We start from the raw sequence: 25,581 nt of genomic DNA on the forward strand, positions 1-25,581 counted from the left end.
GAAAAACAGCAAAAATCGCCAGAAGCCATGTGAGTGTGTGTGTGCGTGTTAAGCATGTATGGCTTGTCGATAAGCGTGCAGGAGATTCGACATGCAAACTGTTATGTAATTATTGCGTACATAAAATGTAATTAATTGGAAAATCCTGCAAAGCGGAGATGCGGCAAGGGACTACGGGGAAAACGGGTTCAGCGTAGATCTCTTTAAAGTACTTTGGGTGACAACCTAACCTAGAAACAAAGTAATGGGAAGTCGTCAGAGCAAAGAAGAGTGCGCTGCAGAGAAACGCCTATTTGAAAGGTCAGACTTGCCACAAGCAACAAAGCCACAATTGGACTCGTTCAGCCGTTCACCTTGACGTCAAGTGGCCGCAACATGCACGCACACGCACGCGCACCTTACTATACGCGTACGTTGCATGCACCTTTCCCAGCGATTACTTAGCGGCTGCTTTAATTATAAAATTACATGCCGCAAATGGTTGTTGTTAAATTTTCACCAGCCAACATTTAACAAGTTTGCACTCATCAGCAATAATAATTGCCTGATGGTTTAGCAATTTTTTACGCTAGGTCGTTGTTGTTGTTGCAATTTCTCAACAATTTGAACAACAAACATGCGAAACAATTGCCACGCCTCACGACCTTTACAAACACGCACATACATGCACACGCATGGCTCCGGTGACGGCTCTTTATATTTAGTATTGTCATGCTATTTATATTTAAAATATATAATTTTTTGCATGTATTAGTGCACACCTGAGCCCCAGCAATACATTTTTATTAATGTCGCCAGGCATTCATTAAGCGAAAGGTCTAATTAAATTATACCTAAATTAAATTTGCTCCGAATGTTGAGACAATCTATTTCTTCTATTCTGTTGGGTAGTCGAAAAAGTCTTTTCGTATTTTGTCATTAGATGTCATTGCAGTCATATATCTACAGTGCTACTAATCGCATTGTGTCATACCATTAAGTGTTGGAAAGGTGATTTTTTTAGCATTATTTAAACATTTGTTTTGCATTTTCTGCATTTTTTTCTTGCATTTTTCTCTCGCTTGAAGGGAAGAGTCTCTTGAACCCAAATGCTTCATTATTATTTTGCATCACATTTTCTTCTGCGCAATGATTTGTGAAAACTTTTACTTTCTCTGAAATCGAAACCGCAACAACCACGAAGATTATTGATGAAAACGAGAGCACCTGAAAGTGGAACCACACAAACTGCTTATTTCTCCACCGGCGTTGGCAGGCTACAACTGTTGAGTGGGTTGGTGGTGTCGTTTAACTCTCATTTATCGCGGGCATTTCCGCTCGAATTACTGGCTGTCGTTGATTGTGCATACTTATGTCTATAAATACCGATGTGAACCCATTTTTAAAACTTGAGAAGGTTGACCAGTGAAATGCGGGACTATCTCAGGTCGCAAGTTCACATCGAAACGGAAGCTAGGACCCCAATGTTAGGATTATTCGCTAAGCTTCCCTTATTAGCTAATAACAAAGTCTCGGCAGAAACGGAAAACTACTTCACCCAAAAATGCCGAAAAATTTGAAGAATATAACGCTTTCGCGGCAGCGCTTGCAGAAATATGTTTGCCATATTCAAAAGTAATGCAAACCAAAGGCATTAAGCGATTTGAAGTGGCAGTCAAGGCAGTTATTAACAACTTTATACGAGTATAAGTGTTCAATAACAGCAACAATTACCGTTGTGATTACAACACGGTGCTGCATTGCTTGGCCTCAAAACATGCGTAATAGAAAATAAAACCTCCAAATAGACGAGTCACAGCTTAACAATAACAACAACAAGTGGTTAAGTGTGGTGATTACAGCGGACGCCGCGGTCATTGTCGCCATCGCCATCGCCTTGGCCGCCACCGTCGCTGACATCATGCACCAATTGTCACGGCAATCATGCAGTTGCCGCCAGCGAATGCAAAATTGCTTCGCGCATGAATGCCGTTGTTCGCCAGCTTTTTCAGGCTTTTTCATGTATGTGTGTGTAAAATAATTACACCCCATTTGATAAAACGATCGGCCGCTAAGCGTGGCATGTGCGCGCGGTTATGAGTGCAAACGTGCGACAATTTGTTGCAATTATTTTGAATATTCGAATTAAACGCTGGCTGCCAGGAAGCGCTCCGTTTCGAAAACGCTTTTAAGAAAATTTTAAAACTTTTGCATTCCAAATACCCGCTAAGAGAGCTTTAAGCTCGAACTATCTCTTTAGTGAGTTCGGGAATTTAGAAGCATACAATTTTTAAATAGAAGCAAAATATGTGTGTAAGCTTATTTGCTTAAGCCGAGCTGCGCAGACGTCCAGACAATGTGAACGGTGCCCACCTCAAGTATTTGCGGCAATGTTGCAAATAGGTGAATGCACAGCAGAAGTCGTGCAATGAGTGCTGTAAATTAAATGAAAACAACATGCTGCAACACAATAACAACACACATAAATAAATAAGTATTAAAAATACCAACACACACACACACAGCGACCAGCGAAAGACCAAATGGCAACAAAATGTTGCAGTGGTCGTCACAATATGCAGCATGCTGCCGAGCTGTTTATTGGAACATGCAGAGGGTGTGAGTATTTATCCGCACAGCACGTCCTCCGGCCCCACCCACCAGCTTTCTTGTATCAGCTCCGGTGTGTGCTCGTGTGTATGTGTGTGGAGTGTGGAGTGTACATGTGAACTTTCAATTTGTACACGTGTTTGTTCAACAAATGTTGCTGCAGCACGGCAGCAGCAGACACTCTACTCAATTACTCGTGCGCTGCCGGCAAACATCAGGTCGCCGTGGCTGTTGCGTCCACTTTAAAGTGTCCGAAGGCAGGCGGTCGGTCGGTCGGTTGCTTGTTAGACGATCCTAATGCGTTTAAAAACAACAGCATAAATAATGCTGCCCGCCAGCCCTACACAATGGCGCTTGGCTTGTGTGCGGCGAACAACAACGGCAACAATGCGCGCTAAAGTGGTCTAGCTCGTATGCGGCTGCAGCGCGCTACACTAATGTTGCATGAAATAGGGAAAATATGTAACGACACCAACCGACATTCAACACTAAGTGTCAAGCGCAACATAAGCTCAGCAACAGCGCGCGACGAGTGCAGAACGTACGAGCAGCGCAATCGTTGCTTGCGTCCATTTGCTTCCTTTTGTGGCACGGGGCGCGTACGCAGCGACATATGTGGCAGCTGCAGGCGGGTGGCGGTGAGGTGGTGGCTCGAGCGTGCGAAACAAATGGAGATAACATAACGGTTTAGTGCTACACAACACATATGGAGCATTATGTTGTTAGTCGTGGAGTCAGTCGAAGTTGTTGCAACAAATAACAACAATGAAAGCTGACATGAAAAGCAACAGCAGCCATCGGTGAGGCTGGTGAGACACTCCTGCACGTGTAAGTACTTATTTATGCTCGCTTACAATCGCAGGCGGCAGGCGGCGGCAAAGGCAAATTAGAGTGCGGCGCTACCTGCGGATATGCTGCAGCAATGACAACTTGAATAATTGTTGCAGATGCAATTGTTGTTAGTTCTATTTGTTGAGCGCCAGCGTTGCCATGTAGAAGCAGAAAACTGTGCTGTATTTTACAGACGAAAATTCAAATGTGTGCCGTGATGCCAATTTGTAACGGTAACTTTTAAAAGCGCTTCGAACATGAGTCGACTTGATTAAAGTTCATTTCCAGATGAGGTTGAGTAAGTGCATTAAGAAAAACTTAAAGCTTCGCTTGAAGTCGAGGAATTTATATAATTGTTTGTATGTATGCGCCTATCTATGTCTGTATGTGTGCTGAGACCATCAGCGTCTAACATTTGCAAAGCGCTGAACCTAATTTTCCCATTTGGTGTTTCACCTGCAATACTGTTTATTCAATGCATTTTTGTTGGTGTTTCTGGTTTTGCCGCAAACCCGATGTACAGTTAACCGCTGGAACGAACTGTCGGAGTTGCTCAATTATTTATTTACCCTTTCGCGTAATCGATTACGTCTCCAGCACACGCTCGCTTAATGCTGTTTGCTTTTACTCTCGCTTTTCAAGTAGCAAACACACAACCACACACACACACACACATGTACACATCGAACATATTGACTTCATTTGCGCGTTTGTGTGCGTGTGTGTGTGTGTGCCTGCGAAATGCAATATTGATCTGCCGTAATGTTGTTGCCGTCATTATGTCACTGACAGTAGCAGCAACAACAACTCTTACAACAACCACTAAATGACAAGTAAACAAGTGCGCAAGCCAAAGTGTTGCATAAATAATAAACTGGGCGTGCCCCATATCAAGCGTGGTCGAAATTTCGCCTAAGCAGCGCCATTATATGAGCACAAGTGTTGCTGCACACCAAACTGCCTCTATAACTGTACCCCTGGCTGTGTTACATGAGCGCGTATCAATCGCTTTCCGCGCAAAGTCGGCCAACGAAAGCAACTCTCCCTATGTGTTGGTGTGTGTGTGTATTCTTTCTTGCACTGAGCAGTTTTCTAGGTTACTGAGTCGTGGTGCTAACGAACTGATCGGTCTAATTTCCCTTTCTTACAACGCAGCGTCTTTGGTTTTCTTCTTTTTCAGTATCTTGCTCACGCGCTGCGCATTTGCTTTTGGCTCTCGGTTTTTTTCAATGGGCGCCAACAAGAAGCTTATAAAACAATCACAATAATAACAACAACAGCCGGGCACCCAGCCACACCGCCTGCCGCTGCGCAGCTTCTTCGCCGCCAAGCGTGGCGCACAGATAAATTCGGCTTCTTACGACGCTTCTGCATCGCAACCTGCGCGCGACACACCGGCAGCGGCTGTGTTATGTAATTCTCGGCGCTTGTGTGCTACTTTTATCTGCTGATTGTTGCTTTTTTTCTTTTGTGCTTCACAATCTTTGTTTTGTTAACCATTTTTGGTTGACTTCTTTGCGTGGCTGTGTATGTAGCGCTCTTCATTTACGTTTTCGCTTCGCCGCGCCAGCAGAACCGGTCTGTTGTTCAACGTCAAGCGTGTCTCGGTTCTCGTTTTCGTTGTTGCCGTTTTCATAGACTGGCTACTGGCCGTGCTTAGCAAGCTTTGTTGTTGGCTACGCTTTTGATGTGCAATTATGTTTGCGATGGCTTCGCATTTTCGCTGGTTTTTCTTAAGAATATCAGCAGCTTTATAGCTTTTGTGGTTGTTGTGAGTTTATGTATGTTCCGCATTTGTGCTTTTGCTTTGTTTTTATTTTTAATTTTTTTGCTTATAGCAGTTTTGTGGTAAACAAGCGACATTCTTGCGAGTAATCGCTTTTGACCATAGGCGAAACTCGCTAAGGATTTTTATTCGCATATTTCTGCAGCTTTAAAAAATGATAAATCAATTATTAAGCGAGAGACTGCTTACAAATATAACTGTCAAGCTTGGAAAAAATCACCCTCAATTTTAAGTCAACAAGAAAAGAAGAGGTTGTGGATTTCGTAGAATTCATTTTGAACGTCTTCTTAATAAATTGCATCGCTTAACTGTTAATTGTTGATTATAATGTCTGACGTTTGTTTTTGCGAATTTCGTGTATTTCCGTCGAGTTGTCACGTCTATTTTAGCACACAGCTTTAAAATTAAATCTAACTTGTTTTTGTCATGATCACTTAATCTAAAATTAATATGTGGAATTGCAAGCATTTGACCTTTGACATTCTATGTTGTAAATCCGCTACACAAGCCATTCACTTTTGAACTCGTTCTGCAGCCATTTGACTCGCTGAAGCTGTGTACTACAGCTGACAACTGCCTGATTTGTTGATTTAAAAAATAACAAAAATTGGTTGTGAATCAAATGACGACATCTGTGGAGGAAGCTTCATGAAGAAGAGGCGCTTTTGAGACCAAAATATGTTTATACATAAAAAATCGAAAATAAAATTATTATTCTTTATCATATACATACGTAATATTGAATTTAATTTTATTAAATATTCGATACAGTGGCTCTACTTGACTGAATGTGCAGAATAATCTAAAAAGAACCGCTAACAGTACGACTTATTTTCAGAGAGTCCAGTTAAACTGGTAGACTGTTACTAAGAGAAAACTGAGCTTTGGAGTTTCACGTTTGAAGAAAAAAAAAAACAGTTTTAAAGCCTTTGAGGAATTCAATAAAATCTGAAATTTATATTATTGGGCAGCGAGTATACGAATTTATTAAAGAAAGTTAACAATATTTGCATTTATTTATGGAAACAGAATAAGAAATTAACAAGCAAATATAATAATAAAAAATAAAGAAAAATATGTTTTTTGCTTCATTTATGTATTATTAATTTCGGCTTCGGAATCCTTAAACGACAGCGAACACGTGGCGTATGAGTAACATTGGCAGCTGACGCAATACAGCCAATATTTACAAGAGCTTATGTAATTGATCATTTAGCTGCCACTGCGCAGCTGCGCACGCTCACTCAAACCTTCGGCTATTTATTGCCGTTATGCCGTTTTGAAAGTACACGTGCTCACCACGATCTGGCTAAGCCGCCGCCAATTGGATTGTTTGTTCGCTGTTGCTCTTTCCACACACTCAAATGCACATGCAAGTGACAACAAGTTGTAGCATAATTGAATTAGCGCAATCGCCAGCACACAACCGAGCTTCATACTTAATGCAAACACTGTGCTCACTGCTCGCCATCCAAGCGCTCGCGCCCGCGCCCTGGAAAAGGTGGAATTAAGGAAAAACGCAGAGCTTAAATGCCAATTACCGAAGTTTTGCATTAATTTTGCAGCGCCATCGAGCGCATTTGCAGCGAATTTAATATATATTAATATTTTAGTAGTTAATTAGCATAATTAATTCGCTCAATTGCATTTGCGCGCATGTCTGCGGGGCAAATATTGAAACTTAAACACAAATAATTTGGATATTTGGCAAATGAAATATTAAATAAAATATTGAGCGCACTGAACAAGCGCGCTTAGCGGTGACAAAAAACGCGTCTACTGCAACAACAACCATGCTAATGGGAAAATTCATTTACATAACCTTAAATTGACAGTATCGAATGTCAAAGTGCGGTTGAACACGCTTAGCATTAGGCCAAAAAACTGCCAATTACTGGGAAATCGCATCGCCAAGTGTTTGTTTATTCATTGGCCAGCGAAATTTATTAATTCATGCCTTCCCTAACTGAAACATAAAGAAGAGACATAAAAAAATATGAAGAGCATTTAAAATAAATATGGAAAGCGAACAAAAGCAAAAACAACGTCAGCAGCACAAAAAAGGTTGACGTCAATTTGCTGGGTGCTAATTATGTTTTTACTCGCCAGCAATTATTATTTCATAATTTAAACAAACAGTGCAATCCCTCCCCAGGGTTGTGCGCTGGTTTTGGGACCCGCCATGTAAAACCACTCCGAATGAAAGGAAAAAACCAGCCTCAGGTTGTTGAAAAATCGACTATATCCTAATAAGCGTTGTTTACGCCAAGAAAGAAGAAGATGCAATCTAAAGCAGCAACAAATATTTAAAAATTTCAAAATCAAAGCAAAACGAATTCTTGACTTTTGCGTGTTTTTTACGAGCGTCTGTGGGTGTTTCGTTATCTGCTCCAAACTCAAGCACCATAAAAGCCGGAAATAGACAGGCAGAGAAGTTCGTTTGAATATGGCTTTACAACCTCATCAGTTGAACAATTAAAGTAACGAGGCTTGGCATGCACCGACGCCTACTTGCAACACAATGGCATTGCAAGCGCACTGGGCCAGCAGCTGTTGGCGGAAGAATGCCAGTCATGCTGCAAATTTAGGTGTGACAAGCATGTGTTGCTTACGTGCGCACCAATACACTGGCAGCAGGCGCACGGCGCTGACACGCTTTGTTGTTCGCTTGTTCATGATAAATTACAACAATAAACTACAATCACTGGCAACGTGTGGCAACGTGTGGCAACTTTTGGCATTTCATGCGCGGAAAATGTCACCGTAATGTATCCTCATTTCAGTGTGTCATATGCATATGGAGTATATATTATGTAATACAAGTATATATATTTACATATATATATAAGAGTGTCTGCAAGCGCAAACGGCATCGCATTGTTGCTGAATTTCTTGATTAAAAACCTAAAACTTCGATATGACCCTCGCTAAGTAAAAGAACCGCGAGTGGAGCAAAATATGGTGATATGTCCAAATAGCTGTTAACAGCATGCAGACACGTACGCACATATTTCGCGTTGCCCGGAGACCCGCTGCTGTGCCACAGCGAGAAGAAACAAGTCGCCTCTGCAAAACTGCATTCCTGCAGAACTTGTTGTGACACACAAAACAAGTAAATATATCCAAGCCACATACACTCACACATACAAACGCGAGTTGTATGCACTCGTTCGAGACTTAAAGCTTGGCGCATTCCAGCAGCTGAGCTGCCTTAAACGCCAGCCACCTTCTGTTGTGTCTGCTGGCTCTGCCGATTTGCCTCCGCCGCGACGATCTCTGCAGTGGCGCGCAAATTCTCGAGCCAGCCAGCGCGCACAAGTGCATAATGTTAATATATGTTTATATAAATGAATGTAGATAGAGAATAATGCCTGCGCAATTACTTGTGATTGCCATTTGTGGACGGCACAGCGCTGCGAAAGGCATGCAGGTGTGTGCAAGCGCTGCCATCGGAATGATCTCAGACAAGTTGACTGCATTTCGGATTTTTCTTCAACAGAAGTGTTGCATTTTTCGCTTTTCCCTTCTGGTAGTTTCTTGCGGCCGATGCTGCACTCTTTCGCGCTCATCTGCCTCAAGACGACCGTTTGTAGACACAGAGGTAAACATTATATGTACAGCGCGTCTAGCCGTCCAACGACATGCCACATTGTGCGGGCGCGGTCTGGCAGCCGAAGTTGTGAAATGCCTGCGCAGCACAGATTTGTTGCCACTGTATGCATCCAGCCAGCTTTAATGGTTTTCAAATAAATAAACTTTGGAGAGAAAAATAACTCCAGTATATGTACATTATGTATTCATGTTTATGTTTGTAGAGGTGTGTTAATACTAAGGCAATGGCTATGTGCATACGGGATGTGTGGGCGAAACTCTTTCTGCTACTGCGATTTGCATTTTCTGTTTAAATTGTTTTATTTTCGTTCCTTTGCCTTGTCTAATCAAGCATGGCAATGCCTTTGGAGGCGAAGGCGTTGACTTGAAAATATTGCAGTTAAGGTAAGAAAAGTATTTAGGCGCTCCTGATATTTATTCATATGATGCCTAACCAATTATTATAATTTTAGGCAGCAGAAAAATATTCAAGCCAAAGTACTTTATTCAGTATACGGTTATATTCTGCAAACATACTTGCAAAGCTCTGCCACAGTTCGAGCATTTTTATTCATTTTCAAATAACAAGTTGTTTATAACGGGGTAACTGCACATTTGCGCTTCCATTAAAGTTCTCTGTAAGCTATATTGTGGAAAAGTAGCAGTTCAATGCAAGTATCTTCTAGCATTTAGTAGTTACGCTCACAGCGCATAAACTTTTCGATTTCATATCGCATAACCGAAGCGCAAAATTCACACTTCAGTAGCGGCATTCAATGCAATATTTTTCAAATTTAACGCATCAGCGCAGACACCAGCAACAACAGCAAGGCAGACAAGCCAATGAATGACAACAAACACGGAACTGTAGGCACCCGGTAGCCACGGTTCTAATAAATACCAAACAAGCACTAACAAATATTAAATACAGCAACTTGTCTTGGGTCTACAAACATGAAAGACAAATCCAGTTGAAATCAGCTCACTACTCGTAACTTAATAGTAAATATATTATACGATTGCGTATTAGTAAGAGTCCTACAGGGCAAGCTCGCGTCACTTTTGCCATATCATATTTATATGTATCGATATACTTACTATATGTAATCAATGACACCTGTGAATCGTGTGGCGCGAGCGGTCGCTGGCGGAAAGCGTTGAGATGTTTATGTCACAACTCGATTAGCATAACCCAAGAAGTGAGCCATCTATGGCTTTTGTAACACACTATTATTAGAATATGGACTACAACTATATATGCTTTCTCTGGTTTTTAACATGTTGTCACTGAACCTTAGAAGCAAAAAACAGTTCTACAACCATAATTTAAAGCGCATGGTGGAACTTCAATGCAAAGGTTCGGTGGTGTTGGAGGTAAGTAGAGCCCATTTGCTTACCCAAGGTGTGACAAATGCCGAGATGAGTTAGAGAAATGCTTTCACACTCGTATTCTATAATTATTGTTGTTTACTTTATTATTTTCAGGTTTATGCGAATACCGAAAGGTCGTTGAAGGAATTCCAAGCCATTAGCATTAGTTAAAGCTTTTGCACTGCAACAGTCAGTTGTATTTTACGGCATTTTATGGCATTGTTGTGGTAATTTTGCATCACGTCATTATTGTGAAATCGGAGTTTGCCACATTGTTTCAATTTTCCGCTAAATTTCGCTTTTATTTTCACACAAACCGTTGCTGTTTTGGAGCAGCTGCAACAGTCGTCTGTTGCACCGTTTTGCTCTCTGCTGCACTGCTCCGCTTATTTTGCATAACCATTTTGTGGTCTAGCCAATAAGCGAAATCAGCGAAACATTACGAAAAGCCGAAAGAAAGCGACGGAGACTGAGAGCGCTCGCAAGCGCAAAGCAACGAAAGCAAATAGGAGCATGTTGCAAAGTACGCGGAAATTGATTTTATTTCACGCCAACTTGTGCAACACTGCCGCGCCGTTGTGCCACTGCAAGCGCGCAGACTTTATAAGGAAAATATGAAATAACGGAGTGCGCGAAAAGAAAGATATATATGCAGCTTGCAACTGATACACCGATGCACTTCGAAAAAATTGGAAAAGTGAGCTATTTTTGTTGTTGCTCCGGCTGTTATTAACACTTTCGAGCGCCAAACGGCAGCCAATGCGCAGCGCGTCGATTCGCGAATGTCTCGGCTCAATACCCTCGATGCATAATAGATATTGGGACGCGGCGCAGTGATGCATGCCAGCTCTAGCTGCTGGCATTGAGAAACACTATGCGCACACACCCATGCGCACGAATGGAGGAGCAGCGGTATGCAATTACACGAGCAGACAGCAGGCGGAAGTGAATATTGCAGTAAATTTAAGGCACTCGAATTATGGCTGGAGACGAGCAGCGGCCAGCTGCAAGGCGCACGCAAAGTCATAAAACAGCGCCACACCCAAAAAGAGGCGGTGACGTGCATGTTGCGTCCTCACACGTACATGCATATCTAATGTTGCAAATGCAATTTGGCCGCATGTCCGCCCACTCGCCGCCGGTAGTCGCTTCGAAATGGGCACTACCTCAAATTACTTAATTATTCAACGTCGATTCTCAATAAGGCAAGGGTCGAAAGTACTTGCGCTGAAGCGCCATTTTTCACAGAGGAAGCGCCTCTACTGCCGCATAATTAGTACTGACGTGCCACAAAGTTATAAGGTATCGTTGCTCCAGAACAACGATCGAAGAATACGATTTCCTTTATATATGAACTCAGTTTTTGAGAATTATTGACAACTGGTGTAAGAAATTGTTTTGTCTGCAGGAAATCAATCTTGCCTTTATACAAAGGTGAACCTGTTGCCTGCTTTCAACACGCATTCAGCAATCGTACGAGTTACGCGATTCAGAATCCATCAAACTCGTTTCAACACGCTCCTCAGGTATTTCCACTTGTTCGCAAGAGATTACAGAAGGCAGGCAAGCGCCCCACCACACAGGCGATTTGCTAAATTTAGCCACAAAGCTGGCTCGAAGCGTCGCCAAAGAACCGGATACGCGGTTGCGGCGCATACAATTTGTAATTAATGAGTTTGCAAATCTTGTGGCTGTTTATGAGCTACATATGTAAATGAAGAACGAAGAGTCTTCGCAAAAAGCCTTTATGCCATCGATTATTTAATGCCGCGTACCGGTCGATTGTGTATCTTTGTAAGTGCGTGCCACTTTTATGACTCAGCCGAACCTGATTTAGGTCTACGGGTCAGCAAGTTAATCGTCAAGCGCGTCAACGAGATGCCTTTCATTTTCTGGAAAAATCGCGCAAGCTTACTCAGAACCGGTCTAAGCCATCGAGTCAATGCTGACGAGTCAAATATGGCATGTTTGCGTATCAGCAGCACGTGGTGAAGCCTGATCTTGTTACTAGCAGTAGTTCTCAAACTGAAACCCGAAAAATATGCAAAATATGCAAAACAATTCCGCATTCGCGTTCGTGCGTGAGAAGCAATCCAAATTTGCATGCTAATGAAGTGCTCTTGTTTCGGACAGAGCTCTATTGTTCGCTGCTCGGAAGAATATAAAATATTGGATCATTTAATTTCCACTGAAAAACCACAAAAATCACAAGAATTCCATCCACCACACTTTTCGATTAAAAACCACGGCAATTAAGTGTTTTTGTACCAAGCAATCTTCGCAGCAACATTCTTGCGCTTGTCGTTGTCGTTGGCGCACAGTTACCAGACGCCGTTAGCCGTCCACCGCTCGGCTGCAGTCCAACAAGCTTGGCTTCAATGCCAACTGGTTTCATTGCTGTTGTTGTTGCAGCCGCTGCATTACAATCGACCGTGCATACGCAAGTACTTACTCACTCACTTAAGCACTTAGCCACCATCTAGCCTCCACAAGTGGGAAATGGTTCTTCGCACCACACTTCCCAGATTTTAATAGATGTTATTGTTACTGTTGTGGCTGGCATTAAGATTTGCTATTGTTCTGAGTGGTTTTGGTGTCAGCTTTGAATACTTCGCTTTAATGAGGTCTTTTGTCGCTTAAGCGAGTCATTAAAACATGAAAACAATTTCTAAGCAACCGCAAATAGAAACAATAAGAAATATTAGCATGACTAAGATAATGATCGTCGATTTAGCAAAGACCTGTTCCTTCAACTTTAAAAAAGTTTTAGCTTCAAAGTGAATATTTCTAATTATAGAGTCTCAACATTTTCAGGTGGCAGCTCGCAACTCACGTGAAAATTACCCTTCCTAATTCATCGAATGTGAAAGTGAAAGTCCAAAGCGATCGCCACTCAAAACAAAGTCATTAAAGTATTGTGTAACACTGCATGGCGGCTAATTACCAAAGGAAACCCGAGCGAGTTTTACACGGGCCATTTCGTATGCTAAATCATTGCACAAAACCAATTCAAATTTTTGATCGAAATAAACCGCTAACAATCGGCTTACTGTTCATTGAGGAATTAATGCCAGTCACCCGCCGTACCTGCCACACTTTTCCTTTCACCAGTCGCGCTTTGGCTATCTGTCCCATCACATCAACATTTTCTTTACCCTTTTTATGAAATTAATTATTTCTCTTCATTTGCTCGCGGCGTTCGCCTTCGCAGCGGAGACGCGACGTGTGCGCACACACTTGACCTTTGCTTTTCGCACTGATCGGCCAGCTGCGGTCGACGTGTGCGGCGCCGGCGGCACATATTGAGCAATCGCTGCCCATTGTGTCTCGTCACCGGCCAAATCGGCCATCGGCGCGATCGCCTTTACAAGTGCTCTTTGTGCGTTAATCAAATGTCAAAATGCTGAGCTGTTATAATCGAAGCACTCATATTTCATGGCGACGATTGCCCAAACGCTGGACCTATTGAAAGCGACCGCTGCGCGCCCCAAGTCAAGTCGCACACCTGCATTAGTGGCGCTATTCGCTGAGATTGCCCGGTTATGCGTCACAGCATGGCCACTGGACCACTTGGGCGGCTTATGTAAGTGTGAGTGTTGAGGTTGAGCCCATTTCCACATAATAACATTTTTTCATCGATTCGAAGAGCAATAGTTGGCCATTTCTTTATAGCTCTTTACTTTGATTACCGAAATTTGTTCGCTTATTAGCTCCGTTGTTGGCATCTCTCGGCAGCCTAAGTGTGGCAGTTAAGCCTATTATTGGCAATTATTTAATTGGCTGCTTTAATGGGATTTAGAAGAAACGTTGGGCTTTAAACTTTTTTCGATTATTTTCCGTAAAAACCAAAGCTTCAGTTGTCAAATGTTGGTGGCAAAAGTTCAATGCCTCAAAAGCTGATTAACAGTGGTTGGACGAGCAGCTCCTGATCTTTAACGAAGTGGTTTTTGGTTTTGTATTTGAAAAACAACAACAAATAGTAAGCGCTCAGCTAGAAAACTCGGCTGCATTGCCACTCACGAAATCTGCGACGCCCATTGCGCCGAGCCGGATGGAGCCTAGGCGTGGCAAGTGGCACTAGACTTACGAGCAACAACCACTCACGTTTATAGTAAATTGTATAATATTAGTAAATAAACAGGTTGAGCTGCGTGTGATTGATTTAAACGTGCATTGGAGATCAACAAAATATTTAAATTAACGAAAGATATCGAAAGGTATCATAAGTGAGGCGAGGAGTGGCAGAGTGGTGACTGTTTTTTTGTGTCTTAGGTTTACGGTAACTTACTAGCTCTGCTATGTGTGTGTGCCTTATGTCTTAAGGCTGGAAATTTACTACATTTTATTTCTTCTTCTTCTTTCTTATTCAAAGGCTAAGTTGCAGCGAACGGCTTATTCCTCCATTTCGTCTCAATATTACTTAACATTTTATTCAATTTCCCAAATGCAAGCGATTTGCGCGATTATGTAAAATTCAATTGCGATAAACAGCTTCGGGCGCAGAGCTACCGAGAGCGTTTGACAGTGCACGAAATCGCTGGAGAAGCACAGGAGCGCTTATGCACTTCAGCACTCAAATGCACAATCAAACATTAAAAGTTAATATTTACATATTTTACACACATTATGCAAATGGCGAAAATCCATATTCCTGGCAAAGAGCTACAGTTGTGAAAATCGAGTTTAGCGCTTTGAATGTAAGCGCACACAAGGATGCGAGGTTCTAGTTCTAATGTGTGGGTGTATTACTAACCAGATTGGAAAGGAAGCCAGCTCGAATTGCGCGACGAATATTTGGTGGCATCAAATCACCAAGAATAACTTTTTTTGGATTTCGAGTATTTCATCTATTAGCTAAGATCACCTTATGCTCTACTTGGACTCACTAGTTGAGTTGTTCAAGGAGAAATCTTAAAAAATATAGAAAAATACAATTATTTTAATAAAGGACCTTTAGTTTATGAATGTTTGACAAAAGGAAAATTAAAAAGGAAAAAATAACTCCAGGCGAATGAAGCAGATCTTATCTAATATTATTTAATTATGGGCTAGTTCTACCTTTTCTGCAAACTCGCTCACAAACTCACATGGGTCTTAAATGGTCGATTAAGTTTAAAATAAAAAATCAAGTCCTTATGGACTCTTCTTTTTGTAAATCTTCACACTAAAGATTTATGATAATCGGTATTTTTGTAGAATAAGAAGTGTATTTAAATATTACAAAAAAAAACTTTATGATTTAGCGATTAATCGATCAAGTAGATGTCAAAACACTTGATATCAATGAAAAACAAACAAGATACTATCTAAATATTTAAAAATCACTTCTTATTCGAATGGAATTTTTTTTTTCGAAAACTGATGACTTCTTTGCGCTCATGAAAACACATCTCGAATTGTTTCGAAAACTTTCACAAAACAATCTCAAAAATTTTACATTTCACGCGTTTTCAAAATGAACTTCTTAAAGCGTTTTCACAATCGCCATTATCCTTGCGTGGCACTAAACACACTATGCACGAACAAATACGAGTATTTAAATACTCGTTTTATACAGTTTTTCGGAACAAGCAGCAAATGTTCCGCTTTTCCTTCAAGTCTTGTAAAATTTTACTCTTTTTTACAATTCTTAACTTTCCATTTCACTTTATTCTAGAAAAATATGTGGTGGATTTTGTACATACCGGCTCCAAAAAGTGCAACAAACACGAACAAAAACTTATTCATTTTAGTGGATTTAGTTTTTAACAAAATTTAACGCGCTAAAAAGTGACTGCGTAGGCGTTAATGCTCTTAAATACTCGTAGATATATTTCGTTTGGTTAGAAAATGGAATTTCCTTTTCGCTTTTTCTCTAATTGCTTCGTTTGCTTTTCCAAAAGATGCCGTTGATATGCACAACGTCTGACAGGGAACCACTGGGACCGACTATGTGTGGTACGTTGACGTACATTCGCTTTTTATACCGGCCATGTGTAGCGTGCGCACGCGTACGGCTGCGCACCAGCGTTCGCCGCGTCTGCGCCCGCGCGCCTACAACCACCTGTGCGACAAGCCACGCCGCTCACTTGCCTCCGCCGCAGACAGAGCGAGGCGAACAACGCCAAATAATCAATGTAAGAAAATGTCGCTGTCGCTGCGCGCGTTTGCTGCTGGCTGCCGTTGCAGAGCGCGCCAATATAGCCAACAATAATTGTCAATCGACGCCTGCGCTTGCGCTCTCGCCAATGTGAGCGCGCGCCAGCACTGCAGCTAAAGGGAAAAAAACCATAAAGAGGCGAACAAAACGAAATGCTAAATTGTGTTGTCTTGTAAATAGCACGCGAAAGCCAGCGCGAAAGATAAAGCACAAAAGCGAAAACCGCTACAGCAAATGCCATAGAAGCAAATGTAAGCTGAGCGCACATTACGAACACAATTTGCTGACGTTGGTGAGCGCAAGAAATGCCGCTGCCGCGCTGCTGCGCCTAGCTTGCTAGCGGCAGAAAATAGCGGCGCTGGCTTTTAGTCGCCAAGAGCTGGTGCCGTTTTAACTGTTGAAGTTGTAGTTTTGCCGTTTCATATTTCCATTGTGACTTTTGTTATTCCACAGTTTCTTCGGCAGTCAGCGCTCTGCATTTCGCGTTTGCTTCGCTACAGTTGTTTGCTGTTCGCTTTTGTTACCACTTTCGCACAGCCAATAGACACTGGAACCACAAGCATAGCGTAACATTTGCGCGCCTTGCCTACACTTTGTGCTATTCGCGCTATGCAAGTGACGCATGCGCAACGTTGTCGTTGAACTGCCGGCGCGAGTAGCGCGCACCAACACTTGCATGCAGCGCTATGCGACTCTATTAGCGCGGGTGGTGACTACATATTTGGCGTTCATTGGAATGCATTCTTTGCGCGTTCTTTATTTCTCTTTCCTTCGCGCAATCGTTCTTTTTTCGAAACTCGCATACAAATTAATGCCAAGCAGCGTTGCTCATTCTACTAGCCATTAAACTACAATGTTCAATTTGTATTCCGCACACAAAGCCGCACAGAACTCGCCCTGGCTGACATAAAAGTCCGGGCGACAACTTTCTGCCTAGAATGCCTTTTATTGCAGCTATGTAAGTCGTTGGTTGCTTTCTACTCGGCGAACACTTGACCGCAATATTCTCCAATCACTAAAATAACTGCCGTTTTTAGTTTGAATTTCTATAAATTTTGATTTTCTTTTCTTTTTTTTTATCAAATCGCAATGAGCACAGCGCGTAAATTGGCCCTCGGCAACCTTTCTCTAACCCTATCGATTTTCTGCCAACTTATCACTTATCAGATGAAGACTTGTCAGAAGTTGGGTTTACTAACCCAGAATTGTTTGCCTCATGCTTACGATATAATGATCTTCAAACTTTAAAGCCTAGAACAAGAATGCTTGAGCACTTCTGCACCTTTCTAGTATTGCCTTAGACGCTAAGTGTCGGACAATTATTAAATCAGCTGCAGCTATTTAGACATCTTCCTTTGACTTTCCATGCCCTCTTCTTGATCTTCAGTATGCAAATCTTAAATTTTTTATACCCCAAAATGTCCTTTTCTCTGAGTCACTTTGAGACAAAAAATGTTCTTTTCTGTGAGTCCCTTTGAGCCTAATTTAGTGAATTTTTCCCTTGCAAATTCAAAATAATTAAATCAAATAATCAAAATAAATAATTATTGAGAAAAAAATTGCCAAATTCCCCCTCTAATAGAACACATTCATAGTCATGAGATGCAGGAATGCATTTCTAATCAAAAAGCAAATAAGTTATTTATAAAATGCTTTTAGGAATGCCAACCACATTCAACAAGCATCTGGGCACAAAGATTAAACTAACCGAATAAGCTAAATACTTGCTTACTTGTGGCATCTACACACATACACACACAAAGCCTAAAGCGAGGTAATTTACATATGCAGGTGTGTGTGTGACTGCAAGAGCGCGTTCGTTCCTTAAGTCTTCAGTGCCAGCGCTTTACAATGCATTGCTGAACGGCCTTTATCGCTCTCGCGGCATGTCGTCCAAATGGCCAACTGGATTTTACTTGATATTTCCCTCGATAGATCCATAGTAAACAAACAAATGTGAGTATAACAATAGCGAATAAAGCGCAAATTTCGAACAAACTCGTTTGCGAATTTTGCAACTCCGCGGCGCGCCAAGCACAATAATGCGGGTAATAACAACAAGTAGAAGTCAATAAAATTGAAACTTGTTTGCTTTACATATTTACATAAATTCATATGTGTCAATATCTAAAAATACACATACTCATGAAGAAAATAAAACGAGTTTACATGGCAAAATATCCCAACTCCATTTCAAACAATACTGGACTGGGCCCTTCCAATGTGGGACTTTGCCGCTGGGTTTAATTGGTTTTCTCAAAGGTACCTCTGCTTAGAGCTCGAGTACTTGGCAAAGACGTCATTAACTCAGTAGAGTCTTAACCTGAGTTAGGCGCTTTTGCTTGTGAACGTTGTGTGGTAGCTGCGAGCTTGGATCACTACGATTTGTTGCTCGTCAATGACTACCAACATCATCAGTTAAATAGCACAGCTTTGTATTTAAAAATGCAAATCAGCGCTCGAAGGTGTTTTATTTGGTCGAAAAAGTATTTCGTATTTCTAATGAAACTTCAATTTTTTTTTTATAATGAACTTTAATGAACCAAATATGTGCCATTTTGGTCGATCATTTTCTGTTAGAAACATTATTTTATTCTGGTTTCTTGACGAATAATTGCTACAAGTAAATTTCACAAACAACTTTACTCCATTAAGGGAGTTCTGCATTGACCGAAACAAATGGTAATCCGATGGTGTAAGGTCAAGTCTATATAGACGAAGCCTTTTCTTTTGATCACTTCTGGCCTTTTTTTCGATTGCTTGCCACAATCTCATCAGTTGTTGACGGTAAAATGTAGAGTCAATTGTTTGACCAGGCTGGAGCAGCTCATAATGGATGATTTCTTTCCAATCCCACCAAGCACAACCTTTCGAAGCGTTAATCCTGGCTTTGCGAACATTTGTTAAGCTTCACCACGCTTGGACCATGATCTTTTTCGCAGATTTTTGTCGGATTTGATCCATTTTTCGTCTCCTGTTCCCATTTGCTTTAGAAATAGTTTGATTTCATTTCGTTTCAGCAAAGAATCGCAGATGTTAATTCGGACCATTAAACTTTTCACAGACAATTCATGTGGTACCCAAATCTCGAGCTTCTTTTTGTAGCCAGCCTTTTTTAAATGGTACAAACTCGTTTGATTATGAATTTTAAGTTCCATAGCAATGTCATGGCTGCTTATATGACGGTCTTGGTCACTATTTTTTCATAATTTCATCGACCTTTTCAACGATAGGTCGCCCAGAGCGAATATAATTTGTTTTGGTTAAATGAAGCTCAAAATCTCGCCTTTTCAACACTATATGGGATGACACAATGTGATTGGTAGCACTGGAAAAATACGACTGCAACGGCATCTATTGACAAAATACGAAAAGACTTTTTCTACTGTCCAATATTAATCTTTCTTTCAACTTACAGTCAACCAGCGATATTTCTGTTTGATTAATTTATTTTATTAGTTATAGGCTCACACCTCAAAGGCAACAAACAATTATCCGGGTTAAAGGCACCTTTGAAGACCATGAAATTTACAAAATAATTAATCGATTGGCAAAGTCCTTCCTTAATTCAGATCACCAGTTCGCCAAAGTCTAAAAACCAAATCCCAGCAAAAATCACTAAACACAAAGGTCAATTAACAGTTTAGCAAAATAATTTCTACTCCGACCTCTCCCACAAATCTGTGGATCGCAGTCGCCTGATCTAATGAAAGCCAAGCAATTTTGTCTCACTTAATTGTTGATTTTATCCCATATTTGCCTCGGTATGAATAATCACATAATCTTTATGGCCAAACAGGCTTTACATAAACGCGAGCCAATACACACATAGCGGTTACAGCAGCAAGCGCGAAACCAGTACAGCTAGCAACTGTCGCCGATAATTGATCGCATAGAAAGGGTATTGAAAACGTGAAGGGAAAAGGGAAAGGAGCAAAGTCTCCGATAGGTGAATATCTCAATAAAGACAAGCACGAGTGCATACACAGTTACCAATCAGAAATACCAACAACACACCAATATCTTTCTTCACCATTCTTGGTGGCAGCGAGCCAACTTCTCGATCGATTATCTTTCGACTTGCCACTCAGCGTTCGTGAGCTATTTGCTTTGTGTTGCAATTCCATTGCAGACATTGTTTACATGCATACCCACTGCATGTGTGTGTGTTTGTGTGTGGAAATAGGTAAATGGCGACAAACGTGCATGTTTTGCTTGTATAAATGGCAATGTCTGTGTGTGCGGTGGCTATGTTGTCGGGAAAAACTTAACTGCCTTGACTGCGACCAACACACGAGTTTTTCTTTTTTTCAGTTTTGCTGTTTCTCGCCTCTTGCTTGTTGGCATTTGCTGCACAAATATTTTCATAGCCGACGCAGCCGCTGACATGGGTGTTGCTTTGCGTTGAAATGGTAATTCAATACTCTTCCTGAATTCCAAAGCCTTGAATCACATTATGGTTCATTACAGTTCACTTTATGGTCCGGCAATTGGCTGTGGCTCTATTCGGCGGTTCGTTCGTTCGTGTCTGGAGTAGAGTCTCCCCAGTGCAGTTTGCTTAACTCCGACCGCAACAACAACAGGCATCTGCCGCGGGGAAGGAGTGGGGCTGTCTTGAAATTGTTAAGAAAGAAAAATGACTGGCTGTAGAACCGCTACAAATGCCCTGGCCAGCGCGGTGTGTTGGTCACTTTTGATTTCATTGCATTGGGCATTTATTAATCGGCCCAACACGACACTGCCTCTCAGCGCTGGTTGCAAGGCAACGCACAGCACACACACACGCACCTGCGCTCCGATTTGGTCTGTATGTGGATCGGGTGTGTATACTTGGGCATGATTAGTCAGCTATGTAGTCGGGGCAGTCGGTCAAGCGAGCCAAGCGCGGCTTGTAGAGGTTGCATGCGGGTATGCGGGTATGCGGGTATGCGGGTCGCCCGAGTTGCATCCACAATAATTATATGCTTTTATGCATTTTAATGCGAGCTTGTTTGCGTAAAATGAAAAGTAGATTTATTAATGAGTTTGATTGCAGCTTAGTAGCTGTACTTGCTTGCTCGTAAGCGCGCTGAATAGTGGCTGACCATCAACAGATTGTTGCAATAGCATTGTGAGACATGTATCCACTCGTTTATGCCTTACCTGAAGCGAACCCGTTCGCAATCTGCTTCGCAGCGCTTTTCTTATTTCACCGAAATGCCACCGATCAGGCTTAGACTTCCGTTTTGTTTATTTTTGTGATGATGAAGTGTCAAATAAAATGTTGATTTATGGAGATTGGCCTAATGAAGTCCCTTTCTTCACTTTTCGTGATTCAAATCACGTTTTTTGTGGACAAAGTGCGACATTTAAAGTAAAACAGATTGTCTGAGTTCTTTGGGTCTGGAAAGCGCACACGTACCGTTCGTTACTAAGTCAGCTTGGGCGAGAGCTTTCTTAATTGCTGCTGTTAGATTTTTTCTTCACCAAAACAACAACTTTGACACTAGCTTTCGTTTAAGCTTCAACTTAAACGCGAGCAATTCGAATGCCAAACACCGAGAGAAACCCTTTTGGTTAACAGCTTTACTTTCATGCAAAAGCATTATGTTCGAGTATTTTCAAAACTAATATTTTTTGTTTTTTTGTTATTTTCCCTTTTGTACTTTCGCTTGTGTTTGGTTTGCAATACAACGGTATGTCATGCTTTTCTCCTTTCCGCTTAAATTTGGGGAAGAGTTATATGCTTTGGGTGTAACCAAAACTAGTAGCTCGAGATCGTGCTCGTTTTTTACCGTAAGTTACATGTGAGCCAACATAATCGTTTCCATTTCGTGCTAATTACACCCGTTTACCAACCCTTTGATGCACTAAAGACAAAACGACCAACAACAGAGTGAAGTGCAAAGCTTTTACCAAAACTCAAAACAAAAGTAAATGAAAGCAAAATGATTACGTAAGCTGTTAAGGGCGTTCACGTCGTGTTCAAAATACCATTAATTCACCTAACTATTATAAGACTGGCGATATGATTTATGTTTCGCTAGGCGCGCATCGCGTGAAAGTTCGGAGGTGACTTATTCCCACAAACAACCAAAAATTGGTTATTTTGTGGTTAATAATCATGTTTTGAAACCGACAATTGTCACAGCGAAATGCGTTTGGTTTCATAATTGTTAGCCCACTAGAGCCCACTTCCGTTCGAATATTAAATGTGAGAAGTTTCCAAGCGCCTGCAGCTCATAGCTATAGATTTAGCACTCGATCGTGGACGGAAAATTATTTCGCATACAATTTTCGTCTTTAACAGCCATTCAATTAAAGACTCAATATACTAACCATTAAGTCCGCTCAACTTTGTCAAAATAGTCACTTTGCAAAAGTTCACATTCTTTGCTTTTATAATTTTATACATTCTTACCTTTTCTTCATTTTAATATAATTCAATTACTGACAAATGTATCAGATATGGATTTTTCTATAATTACTCAGCATGAGGTAATCCAGTACAGTGCTTTAGGGGAGTTGAAAAATGCTCATAATTCTTGTCGAAACACTTGTTCACACTCAAAATAAATATGAGCGCAACATTCACACACACACATTCAGAGCAGTATACGGAGCCGGCATTCAATACTTACGCTCGGGTGTAACTGCATAAGGTCTGTGGCCATTGTGTCCGCGATCGCCTCAAAGTGAACAACATTCTCGATTCACCAACTAGCATACATACACACACACTTATTTGTGGATTTATATAATAAATTATTAAATCAAAATACTACTCACTGATCAACATTTTATTTATTGCAACACACACATACAAAGGAAACCGCATTTTTTCTCCAGCTGAACAATATTTTTTAAATAATGCAAAACTTGCATCAGCGAGGGTGCGGCGCCGCAAACACATAAAACGACGTCCACACAAAAGACTCTAACGAAAGATAATAGCGGAGCTGAAGAAAGCGGTGGCAGCGGCAGCATGTGCTCAGTTATCGAAACAAGACTTAAGCCCCGCCGAGCAAATTGCCATTACCGAAGACAAATAAAGTTGGTATCAGATATTTCATTGCAGCTTCTGTTTGATATTTTGGGCTCAACACTAAAAAAAAGAGCGAACAAGCGCACACGAAAGTATACAGACATGGGTTTAGAGTTTTATCATCAAATGCATATGATCAGTGATGCTTTTTTAAGGCTATCAGGTGTGAAAAAGGAAACTAAATTCCTTATAACCCATTAAAATCAAAAAATATGTTGGATTCAATATTTACACAAAATTGTAATTTAAATTCCCTGGATAAATGATATTTCAATTTCAATTAACTTTGCTAAGTTGGTAGGACTGTCCTTAACTAATATGCCAAATATCAGTGCGATCCTTCAACTAATTTGGTTACAGCAGCTGCTCAAGTCGGTACACCTCAGTTGTGTAGTGTGGTGCTTGAAATTCGCAGACAAACGTTAGAGAGGTCGCAAAGGAGTTCGAGACTTGTCCCAAAAGAGAACCGTAAGCTGATTTTTTGGACATGCTTGATCGTGCGAATTCCTATCCCACATTCATGGAGAGCAATATAACTGAAAATGAGACATAAATGTGTCAGTTTAACATGCCAACAAGTCAGCAGTCATCGGAATGGATGGAGCCGAAACCATCCACGCAAAAACCGCTCAAAAATCAAGGTGATGATCAGAGTTTTTTTTCGATATTCGTGGTTTGGTGTCTGAGAACATCCGTTGAAAACGGCCGGAATTATGTAAGAACAATTTATAGATTTTACACGATTATAATACACCAACACATCGCACTACGATTGTGACCGAATTTAAAGCCAAAAATGCAATGAATACCATAGATCAACCACCGTATTAGCCAGTTTCGGCTCCGTGTGATTTTTTCTTGTTCTCCAAACTGAAACAGCCGCACCGTGGAATCCGCTTTCGGTCGATCGAAGAGATGAAATAAAATTCGCTGAAGGAGTCATGCCAAAAAGTGCTTATGATAAGTGTTTCGAGGACTGGAAAAATCGTTGGCATAAGCGTATTACAACTGATGGAGATTAAATTAAATTAAATATTTTCGTTTTATTTACAATTTCCGGACACTTCACATAGAGTTTTGTACCAAAAGTTATAAAGCAAAATTTATTATAACTATATTCGTGAGGCTCGCCAGGAGATGGCGTAACTTGATTATTTCCATTGTTCCAATATTCCGAACTTGCGCTGGAAACCTTCCAACCCTGTGCGCCTTTTCAATATATGTAATTTTTTGAAGCTTAAACAACATTTTTTTTCACTCAAATGTGTCGAACATTGTGCCAAAAAAATGTCTTTGAGAGGAGTTCTTCTCCATTGCTTTTATATGAAGAAAGTCTCAGCCGAAAATTAGTTAGGGTGGTGGTATATGATGAACATATAGGAACATTCTAGGCGGCCCGGAAAGTTCAACAATGAGGAACTGGAAGCATTACTCGATGATAAGAGAAGCTCGCAGAATCTTAGATAGTCCTCAAGTGGCCAGATACATTCAAAACCAACAAAATGGAGTAACATATGAATTGAAGCCAGGAGGAGTTTACAAATTGCCAGAGAGACGGAAAGTACAACTAACGATATTGCATGTCAGAAATGCTTTCATAGTATCCACTCGGTGGTCAATCTGACAAAGGCTTATGTTTGAGACTATGTTCCAAATTTTCTATAAAGTTTACAAAGTTAAGCTGCTGTCACAGTAGTTTCTTTCGCGCACTCCCCCACTCCACTAAACCAAAACTAGAAGAAAACTAATAAATCTTAAACACGATGATTATTCATACTTTTATGGTACAAAATAGAATTTAAGCAGCCACTAATCTGATTAACTACCGCAAACCTTGAATTTAATCCGTTTTGGCACATTGAATTACGTAAGATTCAGCTCTTCTCACTTCCGCTAAATTAGGCAAATGTTTCATGAGGTGTTTTCATTCTAGAAAGATTCTGTTGTCAAGCCTTCTGATTTCGAATGTGGCTCCAATTTCGAGGGATAATTGTACGGATGAACTATTAGAAGAACGCCAGAATAAATGGCTTTTGGCGCATATTTTTCTAATTGCGAGCAACCGTGTACATTGCTATGCATGCCACAAAACAACAACAAATTGGTGCTTGATATGCATTCAATTGTTGCACGTTCACACAAGTTCGCATAACATTAACCTTTTTCTCGTTTTTAGCTCCGGCTAATGGATATTTGATCGCGCACTTCTAAAAACCGAAATACATGCACTGCGCTTATAAATATTAAAAC

At 41.0% G+C, this 25,581-nt stretch overlaps 1 protein-coding gene across 2 annotated transcripts in view; it reads right to left on the minus strand.

Annotated features, from left to right (window-relative positions):
- The window catches only part of LOC120766365 (protein obstructor-E), a 30,407-nt gene extending 14,322 nt beyond the window's left edge, over nucleotides 1–16,085 (minus strand). For both annotated transcript variants that reach the window (XM_040091795.1, XM_040091794.1), the window contains exon 1: nucleotides 15,853–16,085. In XM_040091795.1, the coding sequence (XP_039947729.1) occupies nucleotides 15,853–15,895 (43 nt within the window). In that variant the 5' untranslated portion in view covers nucleotides 15,896–16,085. The remainder of the gene's footprint in view (nucleotides 1–15,852) is intronic.
- Between the last annotated feature and the right edge of the window lie 9,496 nt (nucleotides 16,086–25,581).

This window comes from Bactrocera tryoni, chromosome 1 (genome assembly GCF_016617805.1).
Source record: "Bactrocera tryoni isolate S06 chromosome 1, CSIRO_BtryS06_freeze2, whole genome shotgun sequence".
Classification (NCBI taxonomy): Eukaryota; Metazoa; Arthropoda; class Insecta; order Diptera; family Tephritidae; genus Bactrocera; species Bactrocera tryoni.